At 46.9% G+C, this 19,937-nt stretch overlaps 1 protein-coding gene across 1 annotated transcript in view; it reads left to right on the top strand.

Moving 5' to 3' along the window:
- The first annotated feature begins 929 nt into the window (after nucleotides 1–929).
- Nucleotides 930–19,937, top strand: part of CLNK (cytokine dependent hematopoietic cell linker) — a 78,319-nt gene continuing 59,311 nt past the window's right edge. Inside the window, exons 1-5 of the mRNA XM_070399323.1 lie at nucleotides 930–1,016; nucleotides 9,348–9,385; nucleotides 12,390–12,531; nucleotides 13,957–14,063; nucleotides 18,275–18,320. Coding sequence (XP_070255424.1) covers nucleotides 944–1,016; nucleotides 9,348–9,385; nucleotides 12,390–12,531; nucleotides 13,957–14,063; nucleotides 18,275–18,320 — 406 coding nt within the window. The 5' untranslated portion in view covers nucleotides 930–943. The remainder of the gene's footprint in view (nucleotides 1,017–9,347; nucleotides 9,386–12,389; nucleotides 12,532–13,956; nucleotides 14,064–18,274; nucleotides 18,321–19,937) is intronic.

The raw sequence follows: 19,937 nt of genomic DNA on the forward strand, positions 1-19,937 counted from the left end.
ACGCCAGGGCCGGGTCGTTAGAGGCACAAACGAGGCGCTCACAGAAGCAAAGTCCTCCAGAGCTTCCCATGGCCCCAGGGCAGTTCAGATCTTCGCTGACGTCAGGGAAAGGTGCTTCTATAGCACACTGTCCAGGGCCGGTGAGGCAGCCAGGCACAGAGCCGCTGGCAAAACAGCTAAGACCTATGCATATAACTTACCACAGAGGAATGCAAATGGCCCAAACCATTTAAAAGTTATTATAATAACAATATTAATTCAATCTCACTGGTCATCAAGGAAACCAGACAGGAACAAAATGCCAATCGGCAACGCTGTTTTAAAGGATGGATGTCACGGTGGTGAGATGCCGGGAAAGTTCCCTTCTCACCTGTGGGCTGGAATAGGCACCGATGCAGCCCATGAGGAAGGCCCTGGAGATCGATGTGAACAAGGGTGAGATGGCCCACATCACTGTCCCCTTCGTGGCACTGGATGAAGGGTCTTCATGGAAATATGCAGCCATGAGGTTACAAATGCAGGCACGGGTGGATGCATATTGCAACCTCGCTCACAATAGTGAACACTAGCCAGGCCCTACCTGCCCTTCCAGAAACTACACAGCCCGGACACATGTTTGTGAATAACAGTTAAAGATACACAACCCATTGTTAACATCAGGATCCTGCACAATCTCATATGCTATGCTCATACATCTGTGTATGTGAGTGTGTGCACACAGCCTCACACACACGGGCACCTGTGAACAGGAGGTTTGCCCAGACACTGCCTGTGCAGCTGGTTGTTTCCTGCCGCGTGCATTTTTCTATTTGCTATAGTCTCTGTCCTGAGCTGTTCCTTTGGGTCTAGGACAATACAAATATTGAGAAATCGTTCCGTAGGTTGACCTGTGAAACAGCCCTGGATGAGCGCCCTCCCCCCACTTCAGGAAGGTCTGTGACCCATGCAGCCGACTGACACTGACCTGGCTTCTCTGTTCTGCCCTAGGTCATTGCCTCGAGTCAGCAGCGCCGCAGGTGAGTCAGGGGCCCGTCCCCAAGGTGCGGGGAATGTCAGCAGGGGCCTGTCAGACCCTTCCTTTCCTCCGGGTCTTTCTGTTCTTCAGTAAAACCATTGGCCTGTTCCAATGACAGGAGCACTTATGGCCTTTCCCTGTTCTCGCTCCCAGGGACCAGCCTGGCCTGTGATGGCCACGGTGCTGGGACTAGGCTGAGCAGGTGGGAACCTGTCTCTCTGCCTGGCAGCTGTGTGTCCTGGGGTGGGGCACAGATCGCTCCTGGCCTGGGTTCCTTTGCCTATAGAGTGGGTAGGAGGAGCCTAAGCCAGTATTGTGGCTACTCATGAGTGTTCACTCAACTGGACTTGGTGTGATGGGTTCTCCCCAAAATATGCGTCAGGCGAATGGGTCAGAAACCACACTCTGCTTCTCTGTGCGTCTTCTCGGAGCCCAGCCCTTGGTACTTGGCGCTTATAGGAGCCCCTTCCAGTGTTACTAAGAGGCTGTACTGTTCCTGTTGGACCATCCTAATTTCAAGGAGCCTGACCCAAGTGGCTCGGTTGGTTGAGCATCGTCCTGTGCACCTAAAGGTTGCCGGTTCAGTTCCCAGTCAGGACACACACCTGGGTAGCAGTGAGGAGAACAGGAAGAAGTAAACTAAAAATCGCAAGTATGAATCTACATAAAAAATGAGCACCGAGCTCTAAGCCCTTCCAGAGAACATGTGATCAAGTTTCCCAGTCAGGTCCTAACAGAGGACCTTCTGTTCTCTCAAGGTCAATGCTCCCAAATTATACTTGAGTTTTAATCTCTAATGTACCCCATCCCACCATCCACTCAGAGTCCTGGGAAGATTGTAGGAAATGTTAAAGGGGGCATTGCCTGGGCATGAAGTTGCTCATTTGATGCCGTGGCTGATGAATTATAAACCCCAGGACCTGCATCCCTTCCTTTGACTTTGCTGTTCACCTGCATTAAGGGAGGCAGAAACTGGCAGGTGGGTATTCCATTCCATCAACAATGTTCTAGAGACTCGAGCAGGGAAAAAAACAAATCTACACACCCAGAATGTCCTGTGAGATACAGCTGCCCAGGCCCACACGCACTAGAGTGCATGCCCTGCCCAGAATTCTCAGCGGCAAAGCACCCCACCCCTGCACGCTGGCAGACCACTGCAGGTATCTGTTCAGCTCTAACAGAACCCATACAACTGGGATGCACATGGTGATTGACATGAGAGACGGCTTGTCACAGGGGCATGTATTACATTCCCAGGTGCTTTTAAATTGTCTGTGATTTTCTTTGCTAGGGGATTAGTTAAAAATAATGGTGGGGCATCCATATGAGAAAATGCTGTGTAGCCACTAGAAATGATGATGCTGAAGCAGGTTTCCTGACATGTCTGTGATAGCATGCAATTCTATGAGACAGCAGGCAGGAAAACAGCATACACACAGCATGACCATATGTATATGCATATACTATAACGTGTGTGTGCATGTGTTTAGGATGATTGTCTTGGTATGAGGAATTATGGTGATTTTCATTCTTTTTTACCTATTTGTATCTTAATTTTTCTACAGTAGTATATATTTTTAATATATTTTTATTGACTTCAGAGAAGAAGAGAGAGAGAGAGATAGAAACATCAATGATGAGAGAGAATCATTGATCAGCTGCCTCCTACCCACCCCCCACCCCCCCACCCCCCCCCCCCCCCCCCACACACACACACACACTCACTCACACACACTGGGGATTGAGCCCACAACCCAGGCATGGACCCTGACTGGGAATCGAACCCTGACCTCCTAGTTCATAGGTCAATGCTCAACCACTCAGCCATGCTGGCTGGACAGTAGTATGTATTTTTATATACTAAAAACTATCCAAAATTGAAGAGGATTCCAGGGCTGGAAAAGACAGACATGTATTCAAACATGACACTGTCAATACCAATACCCCTGTGAGGCTGATATATAGAGAACAGCGCCATGCATTTCGTAAAATAAACTGAGCTTTTCTCCTGCCACTGAATAGAGAATGAAATGGGAGAAGAGAGCCCTACTTAGAAAGTGGGTCATTCTGTCCTCAGTCACCATCCGCAGTAAAAACCCTGATCGTGCTGAGTCCATTAAACAGAGGAGAAACTTCATTTTGTCCAGAAATACTTGTTTTGTTTTGCTTTTAGTTTTCTAACAAAAGCAGTCTTGAAGGTTGTTTTTGTTGTTGTTTTTCCAATTTTAAAGGAAAAATAAATGATTTTAGAACTAGAGGAAGAAAAGGCAGGTGCGGGATATGTGAGCAGCTGGTGCCGCCTGCTGGCCCTTTCTGGATCTTGCAACACTGGCATCAATTTAGCAGAGCCTGGTGAACAAAAAGAAATTCAAAAGTTGACAGTTTATTTACTGGGAAAAGGTGTTTACTGATTTCTGGTAAGCCCAGGCAAAGATTTCAAATCATCTAAGATTGGTAAGCCCCAGGATTAAGAATTGTCTTTCAAATTCCATGTGTATCAGAATCACAACACTGAGAAGTGCATGTTCTCAAGCCCACCCCATGGTTTATGCTTTGGCAGGTTTATACCGAGACCAGGAATCTTTCATTTTAACAAGATAATTCCAATTCAGGAAGTTCTAGGGTGGTTTCTTAAGAATCACTGTTGGAAGCAAAAAGAAATTTTCAAGATTGTCCCCACCAAGAAGCTGCCGTCAACTCTCTGGACAAAAACCATCTCAGAAAATCTCGTTTGAATGTCTGGGGATCTCCCAAGAAAGAGAATGACAAGCAGCTTGGCCTCTCACCACTCCTGCATTCATCCACCTTCTCATTTAATCAATTGGTGGTTCTTCATCTAACAGATTCTAGGACCGTTGTGGGGACAGGCGCTCTTTAAAAAAAAAAGATAAAACGTCCCAAGGACTCAGCAAGTCTGAGGTTCTAAGGCCATGCTTTCCAGGTGAGGAGATTAAGAACTAGAGAGGGAGCTGGATTTCCAAGGGCCACCCAGTGAGAACATTAATACTGTTCTCCCAACCCACCAACAAATGTCGCTATTTCTGCAAGTTTGGACTCTTTGTGCTTGATATTTACAACTCACAATCTTCAGATAAGGAGACTGTGTTTCAGTGAATAAAACTGAAATGCCCAAAAGAGCTAAATGACTGAGCTGGTAGATGGATAGATAGATAGATAGGTAGATAGATAGATAGATAGATAGATAGATAGTAGATAGATAGATAGATAGATAGATAGATAATAGATAGATGGATAGTGATAGAGAGATAGATGATAGATAAATGAAAGATATAAATATATACAGTATATTATAATAGATATATAGAACAGTCATATTATACATTTATGTGTAATCTGTATCAATCTCTATTTCTGTCTCTTTCTCTTTCCCTTCTTCCTTCTTTTTCTCATTCTTCTTTCTCTTCTTCCCAAGTATAACTCATACCACCAGTGCTCATTGGATATTATAATCCTCCACTCAGAGAGAGTGAAAGTGATTATAAAGGAGTTCATTCCTGCTTTTACCTATAGCCGTAGACCGATGCTCTACAGTTTGGGACCTGCCAGAGTACAGGGTGTGGACGATCCTATTTCTCCTCACGGTGAGAGGAAAATCAGGTTGATGCCTCTGTCCCCAAATACCTTGGAGTTCCTAAAAGATAAGACGTGAGAAAGGCAGCACAGAGCGTAGGGAAGAACCCAAGGCTGTGAGCCTGGAGCCCGGAATTTGAGTGCTGGTTCTCTCAGGACATCAGCAGGTCCTAGGATCTGAAAGTGAGAGGAAATGGAAAGAAACTAACATCTATGGAGTCAGGTCCCTAGTGTGGGCACGTTTGATGCACGGGTGTCAGACAGCTGTAGGGAGGGGATTCTATTATGCTCAGTGCACAATTAGGCAAACAGAGCCCAGGAGGAGTGAGAGATGAAAACCCAGAAATCAGGAGAGGAGAGCCCCGATCCATCACCATACATTTGGCCTCAGTTCTTCTCATCTTTAAAATGAGAAGGTCAACAAGATGGTGACGGTCCCCGACTCTCCGAGCCGCACAGCTGGAAGGGGAGCCCCAGCTGGAAGAGCCCGTGTGAGGAAGCGACAGGTATGTGGCAACCAAGTTGAATGTTGAAAAAGATGCGTGTTTTGTTTTAAAAGGAGCATTAAATCACGGACAGTTTCGTACCATAGATCCAAAAGCGGAGAGTGATAAGGATCTGGGTTGAGTGAAAAAGATTTGCTCATGAACGTGACCTTGGAAAGACGTGGAACACAGAACACAGCCGTTCCTTAGAAGGGCACTGAGCCAGGGAGGTCCATTTCTAAACTTCCCCACAGCTGTTGGGGGTTGAGACTATGATTCCCATTCTACAAGTTAGTACCAGTTGACTGAGGCTCATACACTTGCCCAAGTTCCCACAGCCACAAAGGGCCACGGCCGGGATCGGAACCAGGAGCTCCTCACTCAGCTTCCCTGCTCGTGCCTGTGATCAGAGGCTCTGCTACGTCACTGGTGAACTGCAAAGCTGGTACAACATGAAAGGCTGCGTGACGTGTTAAAAAGGAAACCATGAGCCCTGACTGGTTTGGCTCAGTGGATAGAGTATCGGCCTGCGGATGGAAGGGTCCCAGGTTCAATTCCAGTCAAGGGCATGTACCTTGGTTGCGGGCACATCCCCAGTAGGGGGTGTGCAGGAGGCAACTGATCCGTGTTTCTCTCTCATCAATGTTTCTAACTCTCTATCCCTCTCCCTTCCTCTCTGTGAAAAATCAATAAAATAAGTATTTTTAAAAAACAGGAAACCATGAGGCTTCAACATGATGGGTATTTATTGTTTTCCTATGTGAGTCAAGTCTAGAGGTAAGCAGTCCAGAGCTGTGGGTGGTCCCGCTCCTCGAGGTCCTCAGAGCTCCCGCTCCTCCTGTCCCCCTCCCTCCCTTGCAGTTTCCTCAAATGGGATTTTGTCTCATCGCCTAAAGTAGTGATACCTGTGACCCGGACAGCAGGAGAGACAGAGGGGAGGAAAAGAAGGGATAAACAGCAAGCAACACTTTCTCTTCCCTGGAAATTGCGAGTTGACTTTCCACCTCTTCCATCAACCAAAACCTGGACTCATGGCCATATGCAGCTACCAGAATGATTTGGATGTGTCATGAATACTTACTCTAGGTGGCCATGTGCCCAGCTGACCTTGGGGTTCTAGTGCTGAGAAGAAAGGGGAAGTGGGGTGGGTGGGTGGCATAGGCTGTCTCTGAGACGGATTACTCGGTGATGGATTGGATCACTGGCCTCTTGCTTTCCACCACCTATTCCAGTAGGTCCTGCTGGTAGTGTCTGGAGTTGGAGGCAACCTGGACCCTCCCCCTTTCCTCTCCCCAACTCATCCCTCTGAAATCTTGTGAAGAAATAAAAATGAAAGTTGGTTCTGCTTCAGGAGTTTTTTCCAAGTATAACCATGGCAACAGCAGTTGGGGCCCGGCCAGCTCCCCTGTCCCTACAAGGGTAGTGAATGGGGTGTAGACAAGCACCAGTCTTGCGCCTCCAGGTGCCCAAGTTCATAGGAGCATTTACAAGTGCAAAGAGTCTGAGAGGGTCCATCTTCATGGCCATCTCCCATGGAAGGGAGCTGGAGCTTCCAAGTCGGGAGTTCTCCAACCGCAGTGTGCGTGTCAGCGTGGGAGCGTGGCTGCAAGCAGTCGGTTCATGCTGGGGACCCGCTTTTCCTTATTTCCTTCTTTTTTTTTTAAGCACCGAGATGAAAATGGTCAGGGGACCTCCTAATTTGATGGGCATTGGCCATACGCCTTTGTCATCCCTCCGTGGGCGTGAGAAGATGGTGTCCAAGTCCAGGGCTAATTGCTCTCTGCCCGTCAGTCAGGAAAGCCCTGCGCTTCTACCGGACACACATTCATTTTCATGTCCCTCTTAACAATAACGTCCAAGCGGGTGCTGCCTTTTGTGGAGAGATGCTTCCCCCGGGGCGCGCAGAAGAGCCGCGTGGTGTCGGCAGGTGATGAATGGGCCTCCGCAGACAGAACCTGAGCATAACTCTTCCAGGACAGCGGTGTGGGAAGCAGCTCCATTCATCTTGTTAGAAAACGGTGCTCTCTGAGGCGCCAACCTGTCCTTCAGCTCCAGGGAGGCTCAGAGACTGGGGAGCACTTGGGGGTGTCCATTCGATGGGGACGTGGGGCCCGGCAAGAGAAGGCTCAAGCTCCAGCTCACTCAGCGAGGGAGGAGGTCAGGCGGTGGCTGAAGTTTTGCCTCTGCTTCCCAGTTCTGGGGTGTATCCAATGCACCCCTCACGATCCCTCACAGCCCACTGTTCATTTATCATGCACTCAACGATGCATGGGGGTGATCGGGAGCCTGAAATCTCACCGCTGCCTGGGGGAGGAGGCGCTGGTCGGTGATGACACATTTATTGGCTTGCTTTGTTCCTTCAGAGAAACTGAAAAGACCAGATTAACCAGGGCAGGCGACCATCTATCATGCAAAAACTACAAATATTAGTCGTTTGAATAAAATAGAGGCTTCTTTCTCGCCCACATCACAATCCAATGTGGATCAAAGGAGGTCTTTTTCCAAAGGCTCTCCTTTTGCCCAATGGCATTTATTGTTCCTCAGGACTTTGGGGTCCTCTGTTTCTGGCCAGCCCCAGAGGCAGGAACCAGAGTGTGGAGTGGCCAGCGGGCCAGCCTGTCTCCACTCATGAGACAGTACAAATTGCTACTGGAAAGGGCCTGAGAAACCTGTGGGTTTCTCTTCCAGGGGGTGTAATCCTGCCGGGACAGAAGGTATTATTAGTGCCTCAGGATGGTGACAGATGCTAGTCCCACCACCAGGGGGCGCTGGCACTGGTGGCAGGCAGGATTCGGCCCCACCTATCTCAGATCTCCTGGAGATTAGCTTTGACTAATTAATAACCCCCTCCCCCCCACCACGACCCCCCGCCCCCACGCACAGGTCCTAAGCAACTTCCAGAGAGCTATGTTTCCACCCAGCCAAACTTTCATTAATTTACACATCCCACCCCACAGAAGACTGGGGACTGGGGACATATGCACAGCTATGATTTTTGTGTTTTGGTATAGCAAGAGAGCTCAGGGTAAAAGAACAACGTTTTAAAAAATGGTGAAGCCAGGCCCAGATGTAGAAATACATGTCAGACCACACTCCCTGGACACAGCCAGACATTTGCCCTGGGGTTCTCAACAGTCAAGGAGGAGGGGAAATATAATCTCTCCTGGGACTGGTGTTTTCCATTAAATCAAAGCAAACCAATTGCTAAGAAGCACACAGCTTCTGGTGCGGAGGCCTGCTGGGAACTTCTCACGTATGTGCTAATATAAGAGAATGTGATAAGAACATTTCCTGGGTATAATGTTCCTCATGCAGACTAACAGCATGACACCGGAGTGCAATTTAGGAAAATTAAGTCTAGGAGGAAGAAAAGAAAAAACACCTACAGACCATGTGACCGTCCTTCTTGGGTGTTTTTGCATAGTCTGAGGGTAAAAGGTCAGCCATGGAACACTGAGCGCCCTAGATGACCTTCAGGTAACCTTCACAACACAAGCCCAGGTGAGGGAGTAGCGTGCTGAGAAGCTTCCACTGAACAATATTCATTCAACAAATGCCTATCAAGAACTCACCTGGTCACCTGGCCAGTGTGGCTCAGTGGTTGAGCAGCGCCCCATGAACCAGGAGGTCACGGTTCAATTCCCGGTCAGGGCATGTGCCCAGGTTGTGGGCTCAGTCCTCAGTAGGGGGCATGCAGGAGGCAGCCGATCAATGATTCTCTCTCATCATTGATGTGTCTATCCCTCTCTCCCTCTCTCTTCCTCTCTCTGAAATCATTTTTTTTTTAAAAGTCACCTGGTCATATTGAGCCTTATGCCTGGAACTGGAGATAGATGAATGAATAGATATGACCCGCCCTCAAAATACTGGGGTACGGTCTGTTTAAGGAGACAGAGTTATGGACAGATAAGTGCAAAGGTAACGTGTGCCCTCGGTGGGGAGGGAAGAGGAAACCAGCCTCTCTGTGAGCTGAGTCATGGGTTGGGGAGCACTTGATGGGGGGGGGGGGGGGGTGTCTGCCTCTTTCCCTGAGTTTATTAACCTGCCGTGGAAACAGTGAGGCTTCTTGGTTTGGATTTGAGTCCTTCCCTTCCTTTCCATCGCCCCTGTTTTGCAAGAGCAGCAAAAAGAGTGAGAAGGACAGAAACATGCACTTCATTGGGAGCAATTACCATCCAGAAAAATTAATTGAAATAAGCACAGGGTTTCTGGAGAAAACCCAGGCGCATTAACCTTGGGTCTGTTTTTGTTGGCAGGCCGGCTCCAGCCCATCCGCGAGCCTTCCCTGGACTGCGTAAGTCAGCCACTGCCCTCTCCTCTTTCTCCGTCTTTGATATTTACAAAATAACTGGTTTTTTTCAAGGCGAGTGGTGGATTAAAAACAAAGAGAAAAACATTTTAAATGTGTAATTTATTGGCAGGGAAAATTGTATTTCCATTGTTGGGTATAAAACTGTATGCCAATTTCTCAGCTATAAAAGGGAGGTGAAAAGTAATTTACACGGCCACTGCGAAGATTGGATGAGTTGGAAATACCAACACGCAGTGCTGGCAAGTGTGTGATGAGGAAGGCACTTCCTCCCACTCGTGGCGAAATGTTCAAGTGGAACAAACATTCTGGAAAGCAATTTCATAATAGTAACCAGGCAACAGAAAAGTGTTCATTTCCTTTGGCCCAATAATCCTATGGTTGGGAATTTAAACTAAGAAACTAAGCCAAAATTTGGATTAATATTTAAACACACTCCTTTATATTTTATAATGATATATCTTAAATGGCAGCACACTGGAATCATGCTAAGTATTCAGTAATATAAGCATAGTTAAATATATTATATTCCCAGTATGAATCCATTAATAATATTTGCAAAGAATTCTAATGACTAGAGAAAATTTATAACATAACTCAGATAGCTAATATTTATAAGTAATTTTATTGTTAAATTGTATATGTATATGATTTAAATAGTTCCAACCACCATATCTGTATTATGACAGATGGAATAGATTGGATGGATGGATAGATAGATAGATAGATAGATAGACAGATAGATAGAATCTGCCAATAAAATCATTGGTTCTTTCCTGTTTAAAAGCTTTTTTAATCCAATTAAAGTTATGGAACTTCACTCCAGGACATACACACAACCAGTCAGTCACAAAGGATTTACCTTTGAGATGGGACAGTAGATAATAAATAGGTTAATAGGTAAAATAGATGTAACTTCTTATAATTAAAACAAAACTCTGTCTCCCTTCCCAGAAAGATATAAACCAGACTATTTCTATCCAGTTCTGTGGGCAAGACTCTCGGGGTCTAGTGCAGATTCTCCCCAGACAGGGGGAGGGGGTGGTGGCTACTATCCCCCCACCCACCCACCCCATGTCCCCACATGCCCTGCCCCCGTGATCCAGCAAGGCAACTGGTCAGAGATGGACTCCGCTCTCACCTCCCCAGTTCTCCCAGCAGGTCCAGGACTCGCCCAGAGCAGCTGCTCTCTGTGGGTGTCTTGGTGTTGGCCACACAGTATGGAGTGTAAATAGTGCCCTTGCGCAAATGCTCATCTGTCAAGTCCCCAAAGGAGCCGCATGCCTGTGCTCCAGCCCAGACCTCACTTCCGTGTGCGGTTCCTGAGAACAGCCGGCTCACCTTTCCCCTTCACCAGGTCACCTGTGAAACCTCTGGCAAGCCTGCTTCCCCCTGGCGCTCTGCTATACCTACACTCAGCACATCCACGGGAGGGAAGAGACCTAGCGTGTCCTGGGCAGGTGCCAAAGTGGAACCTTTACATGCCCTGTGCTCAGCTGGATACAACCAAATAGGGCAGGCTTAGCCATCTCCAATGTACAGATGGCGTGTCTGAGGCAGGGAGGAACCCTGACCTCCTGGTTCATGCATGGCTCGATGCTCAACCAGTGAGCCACCCCAGCCGGGCAAACGTTCTTAATTTCGAAGGCCAAATCAGGGAATGTGCATAAAAATCTCCTGTGACTGGGCCTGTTACTCCTGGCCATGGCCATTTGGCATCTTAGGAGAAACTTTAAGACGGCAAAGATCTTTCCAGTGTGTGTCACAGCCTCTCCCAGCTGCCAGCCCCCTCCCAGTCCAACGGTGTGACCTAAAGCCACCCAAATCCCCAGTCGGGCGCTCAAAGGAGACAGTAGACAGAGAGTGGCTCAGCCTCGCAGGGCCACCTTCCCCTTTCATCTGGAAACGACCCCGTCTCATCCTCCTGAGCTCCTGGCATCACACGACACTCTGCTCAGACCTCTCCAAGCTGCAGCACGACTGACCAGTGTGGCCCTTGGATTCTCTCTCGGGCCCAAGTAAAGACAAAAGTCATTTCTATCAATGAGACCAAGTGCAGCATTCTGAGGCCCCAGAAAGGAAAAGGGATCGCTTGGCGGCTCTGTGTGATGCACAGAGGGTCGCTGAGAGGAGTTTTCCTCCAGGTCCCGACACACGGTGCACATCCCAGGATTCCTATGATGGCGCCTACAGGATTGGGGACTGGTACCCAATCCTGCCATTCCTGGGGTTCCGATTGGGAGCTCATTACCAGTGTCTAGAAATGCAACTGAAATTTGTGCAACAGTTCTGTAACTTGCCACCTTACTAAATTGTATATTCTAATAATTTTTAGTGGGTTCCTTGGGCTTGCCTGCATATAAGATCATGGCCTCTGCAAATAGATCTCCTTTCTGCATTTAGGGGCTTAGGTAACCCAAGACGATTTCTCTATTTCAAAGACAGCCCATTAGTCATCTTTTTTTTTTGGGGGGGGGGGGGGGGATCCTCATTTGAGGATATTTTCCCATTGATTTTTTAGAGAGAGTGGGAGAGAAAAGGAAAGACAGAGAGAAACATCAATGTGAGAGAAACACATCAATTAGTTGCCTCCTGCATGTGCCCTGACCTGGGCTCAGGTCAGGGAGGAGCCTGCAACCCAACGGAGGTACGTGCCCTTGACCAGAATCGAACCTGGGACCCTTCCCTCCACAGTTCGACGCTCTATCCACTGAGCCAAGCCCGCTAGAGCCCATGTGTCATCTTAATCACATCTGCAGTGCCGCCTCATGGCAGCACCCAGATATTTATTTGATTGAATAACACACATGGGAGTATTGGGGGACATCATCAGAATGCTGCCTGCACTAGAATTTCCCTGCCCCAGAGCCCAGACTCTGAGCTCCCACCTCAGAGAACCTATCCCGCGCCCCTCGCCAGCCCTGCAGCCTGTCATCTTTATCAACGTTGTACCTTCCCTTGACTCACTCGAATGTCTCCTCCTGTTCAGGAAAGGAACTTCCCCGCAGTCCGGGATGGAGCAGAGGGCCCCGAGGATGACGACTATGAAGACCCCAATGTTCACGTGGAAGAGGGTTGGCAGTGGATGAAAATCCTACCCGCCCGGCCTATCAAGGAATCTGAATATGCAGGTAACAGTCGGGTCTGAAATCTGAAAATGCACGTGCTGCGATGTCCCACAGAAGTTAAAGCCGTGGGCTCTGCATTGAGTGACCGCGGGTTCAAATCCTGCCCGCGTGGCCTCCTAGAGGTGGGACCTTGAGCAAGTCTCTCAAACTCTTCTTCCCTGTTTGTTTGAAAGTGGGGTCATCATCATGGAACTTGTTCCAGAGAGTTCTGCAGAAGATGCCACCTAGGATGTATGTGGAGTTCCCACGAGAGGACTTGGCAGAACCAGGGCTCTGTAACTACTGGTGGTTTTTGTTGATGTTGCTATTGTTGTTTTAATATATATATTAAAATATATATTTCAAAGAGGAAGGGAGAGGGAGAGAGAGTAATAGAATCATCAATGATAAGAGAGAATCATCGTTTGGCTGCTTCCTGCACGCCCCCCACTGGGGATCAAGCCTGCAAACTAGGCATGTGCCCTGACTGGGAATCAAACCAGTGACCTCCTGGTTCATAGATAAATGTTCAACCATTGAGCCTTGCTGGCTGGGCTGTAACTACTGGCTTTTATCATCATAGCCAGAAGTCCTGGAGCTACTGGGAGCATGGCAAGGGGCAGGCAGCCAGAGATGCCTGCATAGAAGGGCAGAGAGTGACAGGAAGAATATTCACTGGGCGGATGCGTTTGGCAGGTAGCCCGCAGAGGAGCAGCACCTGAGCACGGCAGAAAAGCCCACCTTCCTCGGAGTGAGGGAGACCTAACCTCACACCCACATTGCCTCTCTCTAACCGGGGCACACCGGGCAGCTCCAGCGAGTTCGCCGAACCTTCGATGTGGCACACTTCTGGGAGGGAACGAGGACGGGTTGGGATGCCCGAGGGCCCGACCCACTGAAAGGATTCTATGGGAAGTTCTTTTGAAGAGAATCACCTTGTAAATAAGGATGCTATTCCTTGGTTCACTCTCTCAACAGGTATTTACTGAGTACCTACTGGGTGCCAGTTACCATGTTGGGACTGACCAAGGGGCACAAAGATAAACAAAGCATAATCCGTGTCCTCAGGGAGGTCACAATCTAGTGGCAGAAAGAGAAAGATCAACAGATAAACCCGATAGAATACGTTAAGTGTATAAAATAGAAGGAGAGCGTAGGATCTAGAAAGATCTTCAAAGGGTGTGACACAGCCCAGGCCTGAAAGGATGAGAAGAATTCCCAGGGGGTGTGAATGAGGGTGTTCTAGTCCAGACCTCCCCGTTTATGTGTATGGACCGAGCAGAGGAATCTCTCCTCTTCCTGCCTCCATCTGCTTCGTCTGTGAAGTAGGTGTGCAATTGCTGGCCTCACACTTTTGTTCTGGTGACTCCATGAGTTTGCAGATGTGCAAAGTTTTATAAATTGTGCCGAGTGCATGGCACGGATGAGTAATTTTTACTCTTTTCACAGATACACGCTATTTCAAGGAGATGATGGACACTCCCCTTTCCTTAGGTGCCAAGATTCCTATCCCTGCTGAGAGGCAAGCTTGGACCACACAGATGAGGCTGGAAGAAGTGAGTAAAGGTCAACTGTGTGACCACGTGAACCAAACCCACGTGGGGCACTTCCTAGCAGCCAGGAGCTCATCCCTCATTCCCAAGGCATCTTGTGAGGAATAAGATGGTCAGGCTCCTATGACTGGTGGGACCGTGGTCCCGTGGGAGGGAGGAGAGAACATTTGCTGAGGATATTCTGTGAGCCAGGCATCAGGTTTCCACATGCATTCTCCAAAATTCACCCCATTCTCCAGAAGCAGAATTTGAACTAGGATCATTTGGGTAATAACATACCATTTGGCCCAGATTCTTGGCCCAAAACAGAAATAAAAATCCCTGCCATGCTTACTTCAGAGGCTGTTGAGAAACTATAAAGTTAATCTTATGAAAATATTTTGTAAATGCAAATGCTCTAAACACATATTTAGAACATTATTTTTAATAACATTTTTGCTAATGTTTCATTTTCTTAATGCATAAAATACAAATTAATCACCCCTGGGGCTGCAGGGCTCTCAGTCCTAACATATGGGTGTATTTCCTATCAATATTTTCTATGCGGACATTTTATGCAAGGGAGTTCTTGTTGTATAGTATACACCTGATTTCCTTCTTTTCACCTTGTATTCTGGCCTGGGGGGATCGAGCCGAAACCAGCTCTCTGACATCCCCCGGGGGTCCCTGATTACGAGAGGGCACAGACCAGGCCAAGGGACCCCACTGGCGCACGATCGGGACTGGGGAAGGACCTCGGGAGGGCTCCAGGGTATGTCTGGCCCATTTTGTCTTAGCCAGTCTCGATTAGGGCCAATCGGGCTAGCTGGCCAGGGAGGGCCCGTGGGAGGGCTCCAGGGTGTGTCCGGCCCATCTAGCCCAGTCCCAATCAGCCAGACCCCAGAAGCAAGCTAACCTACCAGTCAGAGCATCTGCCCCCTGGTGGTTAGTGCGTGTCATAGCGACTCGTAGAACAGTAGAACAGTCAGTTGGACACTTAGCATATTAGGCTTTTATTATATAGGTTTGCCCATGTGATGAACATTAATAAGCATAATCTTTATTTAATATATTTTAGTGATTTTTTTTTACAGAGAGGAAGGGAGAGGGATAGAGAGTTAGAAACATCCATGAGAGAGCAACATGGATCAGCTGCCTCCTGCACACTCCCTACTGGGGATGTGCCTGCAGCCAAGGTACATGCCCTTGACGGGAATCGAACCTGGGACCCTTCAGTCCTCAGGCCAATGCTCTATCCGCTGAGCCTAACTGGTTAGGGCAATAAGCATAATCTTTATAGATATACCCCATTATGGAATTTTTTAAAAATATATTTTATTGATTTTCCACAGAGATGAAGGGAGAGGGACAGAGAGCCAGAAACATCGATGAGAGAGAAACATCAATCAGCTGCCTCCTGCACACCCCCCACTGGAGATGTGCCCGCAACCAAGGCATATGCCCTTGACCGGAATCGAACCTGGGACCCTTGAGTTCGCAGGCCGATGCTCTATCCACTGAGCCAAACCAGTTAGGGCCCCATTATGGAATTTTTAATTATGTTCCTTAACCATGGAGGGAAAACATTTTAAAAGCTTTTGGTACCTATTGTGAAATTTCTTATCTCAAAACATATTTAATTTACCCACCCAGCAGCTCTATATGGGAATGGCCACCTCATAGAACCAAGACCGGCTATTACTTTTTAGATTTTCTTTAAGTAATTTCACTGTTGTTTTTTTTCAATTGTGTCACATTTATTGATGAATGTGAACATGCTTTTGAATATAGCACATTCTTCCTTGGGCATTATTTTTTCACATTGTTCACCTATTTCACTTGAGGGCTTCTTTTAATATTGACAAGAAAAGGAAATCACAAATTTTACCAATGTCATTCACATAGAACACACCCAGGACAGACTAAGAGAGCAAGATGAGGGGTGAAATACTGAACACTTCCTCTTTACATAGGCACCATGCTTAACACTTTAATAATTCACTCAACAAATTCACTCAAGAAATATGTGTTGAGTGCCTGCCACGTACCAGACACAATTATAGGCTCTGGTATGCGAGTACCTGTGCTCATGAAACTTACATGCTAGTGGAGGGGACCATTCATAAATGAATAAGCATTAGACTGTCAAACAATATGGCAAGCGATAAGTGCTTTAAAAAAATAATTAAAGCCCAGCCGGTGTTGCTCAGTGGTTGAGCATCGACCTGTGAACCAGGAGGTCAGTATTTAATTCCCTGTCAGGGCATATGCCTGTGTTGCAGGCTCAGTCCCCAGTGTGGGGTATGCAGGAGGCAGCTGATCAGTGACTCTCTCATCATTAATGTTTCTATCTTTCTCTCCCTCTCCATTCCTCTCTGAAAGCAATAAAAATATATTTTAAAAAATAAAAATAATTAAAGATAAGTATGGAGAGTTATGGAAGGTCTTTCTGAGTAGAGGCTGAAATGAATAATGACATTTAATCCTCAAAATAACTTTTCAAGATGAGCATTATAATCCCTATGTTAACAGCTCCGACTTTTATGAGCTCTGTTGGTTTGGGCCAGTTACCCTCTCTGAAGCTTTATAGCTCAGTTCAAGATCTCATGACTGTTAGGCTCATACAGAACACAGGGAAGGCTGCAAGCTAAGGGTGCAAGAAGAACATTGAAATAAGCCTCCAGCACCCCAGGCTCCACAGGGTAACCTTGGAGGAATTAGAAGCTGATGGTGCAATGAAAGAAGCTATAGCAACAACAAAACCCAAACCACGCTCAACTCCCCACTAGGCTGACCAGCTGAAGAGCCATGCCCTTTTCAAGCATAAATGATGCAGTTCAATATTCCACAGAAGGCAGAGGTGGACATTGAACATCCAAGATAAGAGGTAACAGGGATCAATGACCCCTCCTACCCATCCACTTTGGCCACCCCAACTTGATGCCAATAAAGAGGAACACTAAGACCCTGTGTTAGTCAGGGTTGTATAGAAACATAGGAGAGAGAAAGAGAGAGAGACATATACATATATACATCTAAATAAAATAGCGGCTATGGAGGCTAACTCCAAGCTCTACCATCTGCAAGCTAGAGACCCAGGACAGCCAGTGGTGGAAGTTGCCACCGAGAGAGTCCATGGTGTCAATCCCAGTTGAGGGCAGGAGGAAACCAGTGTCCCAGCTCAAACAGTCAGGCAGAGATCAAATTATCCTTTCCTCTGCCTCTTAATTCTATGCAGCCCCTAGACTGGCTGAGGCCCACCTGCACCGGGAAGGGCCCTCTGCCTTATTCAGTCTACTGATTTTATTCAAAAGCTCATCTCCTCTGCCAACAGCCTCACAGACACACCCAGAAGTAACAGCTAATCAAATGTCTGGGGCCCTGCAAGTCAACATAAAACTAACCATCATAGACCCCAATATTGACCAGACTTAAAGGCTTTCAAAGGCACTGGGCATTATTATGATATATTCGTCATCTTCTTCACCCTCAGGTCTAGCAATTATATAGCCCTTAGTAGTTCATTAATGTCTTTCATAATATTAATAATGACAACTAACAATTATTACGCTTACATGGTGCCAACCCACTCCCTTCTCTAGGCACTTTGCATGATGTGTCACATGTAATCCTCCCTCTCTCCGGAGGTATCAGTACTTTTGTAGCCTCCACTTCACAGATGAGGAAACTGAGGCGCAGAAGGTTCAGTGACTTGCCATGTCTCATAGCTAGCACATGATGGAGGTGAAAGCCCAACCCAGGCAGCCAAGAGAGGCCACATGCTGATCTGCCTGCTCAATTCCTTCCAGTGTCCTTGATCCTGTATGTTGATCTTCATAACAGCTCAATAACATGAATTGACTAAGTATTGTCCCTATTATAAAAATGAAAAATCTAAGGCTCATAACATGCTGAATGCCTTTCCAAAGGTTCACAGCAATCAGAGACAGGCTTGGATCTCAAACCCAAGTATTTTTATGACAAATACCACCCAAGGCCACTACACTCTTCACTGGCACGGGGGGCAAATACTGGCATGTATTGACTGCCTGCCAACCATACACACGTGGTGATCTCTAAGAACAATGAGTCCAGAGACCTATACCTTTATCCTTTGGACTCTAACCAGACAGAGTAGTAGGGCATTATATGGTATCATAGTCACAATTAGTAGGACATTATATGGTATCATAGTCACAATGTAAGAGATAATGGTGCCCCATTGTCTTCTACAGGTGGACAAACCCACTACCAAGGACATCAGAAGCCAACGTGCTAAAGGTAAAGTCAAGTCACAATGTTTAACAGAAGTATAGTTCTTTGCTTCCAAAATCTTGCATTTTTGTCTGTGGTCACGGGTTTTCTTAAATCAGGGAGATCTATTGAACTTTCATTCTTCATGAAATATCTACTTTTTCAAGGATTCTCATACATCTTATGCCTTTTTATCACCTTATTTTATTGATGAAGTAATCTATTCTGAAAACTCATATTCTGTGTTGTGCAATTTCAGAAAGAAATTGTTTTAAAACGTATGGCTTGCATTTAACCTCTAAGTTGTTTTTCTAAGCATACCCCCAATAAAATCACAAGCTAGAAATCGAATTTTAAAATGTTGATTAATTAATATGAAAACAGATATTAAAGTTTTAAGCAAAGCAGCTCAGTTTGGAGATGAAGATACAAGTAAGAGGCAGAAGGGAACTAATCAATGTCAGTGGTGCTCGAAGCACAAATAGAGGACAAAGAAATGTAATAGGATCGTATCCACCATAATTTCTCTCATTATTTTCCCCTGTGTCCCCATCCTCTCTAACAATGCCCAATTGGAAAAGATGACAATCCCATGGTTTGTATTTCCCAATAACTGAAACATATCAAATTCACCTTTTATGTGTCTACTGCTATGTTCTACAACATATTACTAACCCCACACTTGCTTTAATGGGAAAATTAGGGTCCTAACAGGAAACAGCACACCCAAATTAGGGTAATTTAAGGTAGTTTACTTACTAAGGAGCAGTTTGCTGAGGGGTGTGGATATAGGGGAAGAACGAGGGATGGTGCCAGAACTGGGGCTAAAGCAGTGGCCACTGTCACCATTCCCTGGGCCCAGAGTGATGAGGGGACAGTGGCTGGAGACCAGGAGGGGCACCGTGCCTTCAGAGGAGCAGTGACCACTGGTTGAGGGACACCACCAGCCCAGTGGACCGCACAAGGTGGAAGCGAAGGAAACACATGCCTGGCCTCCCTCTTATCTCCTGGGGCTTCCCCAGGGCTGAGCCCACCAGAAAGCAGAGCACAGGACAGCCCATAAGTGGCCCATTCTAGTTGGTCCCGGGGCTGAGAGTGGGGTGGAGAAGGTGGATGGTGGACCTGGAAGAGAAAAGAGATGACCTCAGCACCAGGAAACATGGTGGAAGGAACAATGAGAGTAGCCAAAACCCAAGCGCTGCCACTCCCTGGCGGTGTGTCCTTAAGTGAGTCATTTTACCCAGCTGAGTCATTAAAACGTAAAGGGAGCAGGGCTTCTATGACTATTTAATTCTGTCGCATTAGTGGAGGCAGGAAGGATGCTGCAATGGTGGAAACAATAGTTACTCCTGGTACATCTCTGTCTCCATCCTGCATAGCCTCCCAGATCCCCTTCTTCCTCTTACCCCATTCCTAATCCCCCGAAAGTGGGGGCTTTTATACCAGTCCTCTTAGTCCTTAAAAGTGGCAACAGCTTCAATGTACACAGCACTCGTGACGGCTCTTCTCCATTAACTGATGCATTTTGCTCCTTAGAAACACCAGGTGCATCAGTATAGAAAGTATTGTCATGCTTCTTTTTTAATATATATTTGTATTGATCTCAGAGAGGAAGGGAGAGGGAGAGAGAGATAGAAACATCAA

The sequence above is a fragment of the Myotis yumanensis genome, unplaced genomic scaffold (genome assembly GCF_028538775.1).
Source record: "Myotis yumanensis isolate MYYU_CA2020_CCGP unplaced genomic scaffold, mMyoYum1.0.hap1 SCAF_1, whole genome shotgun sequence".
In the NCBI taxonomy this organism is placed as follows: domain Eukaryota; kingdom Metazoa; phylum Chordata; class Mammalia; order Chiroptera; family Vespertilionidae; genus Myotis; species Myotis yumanensis.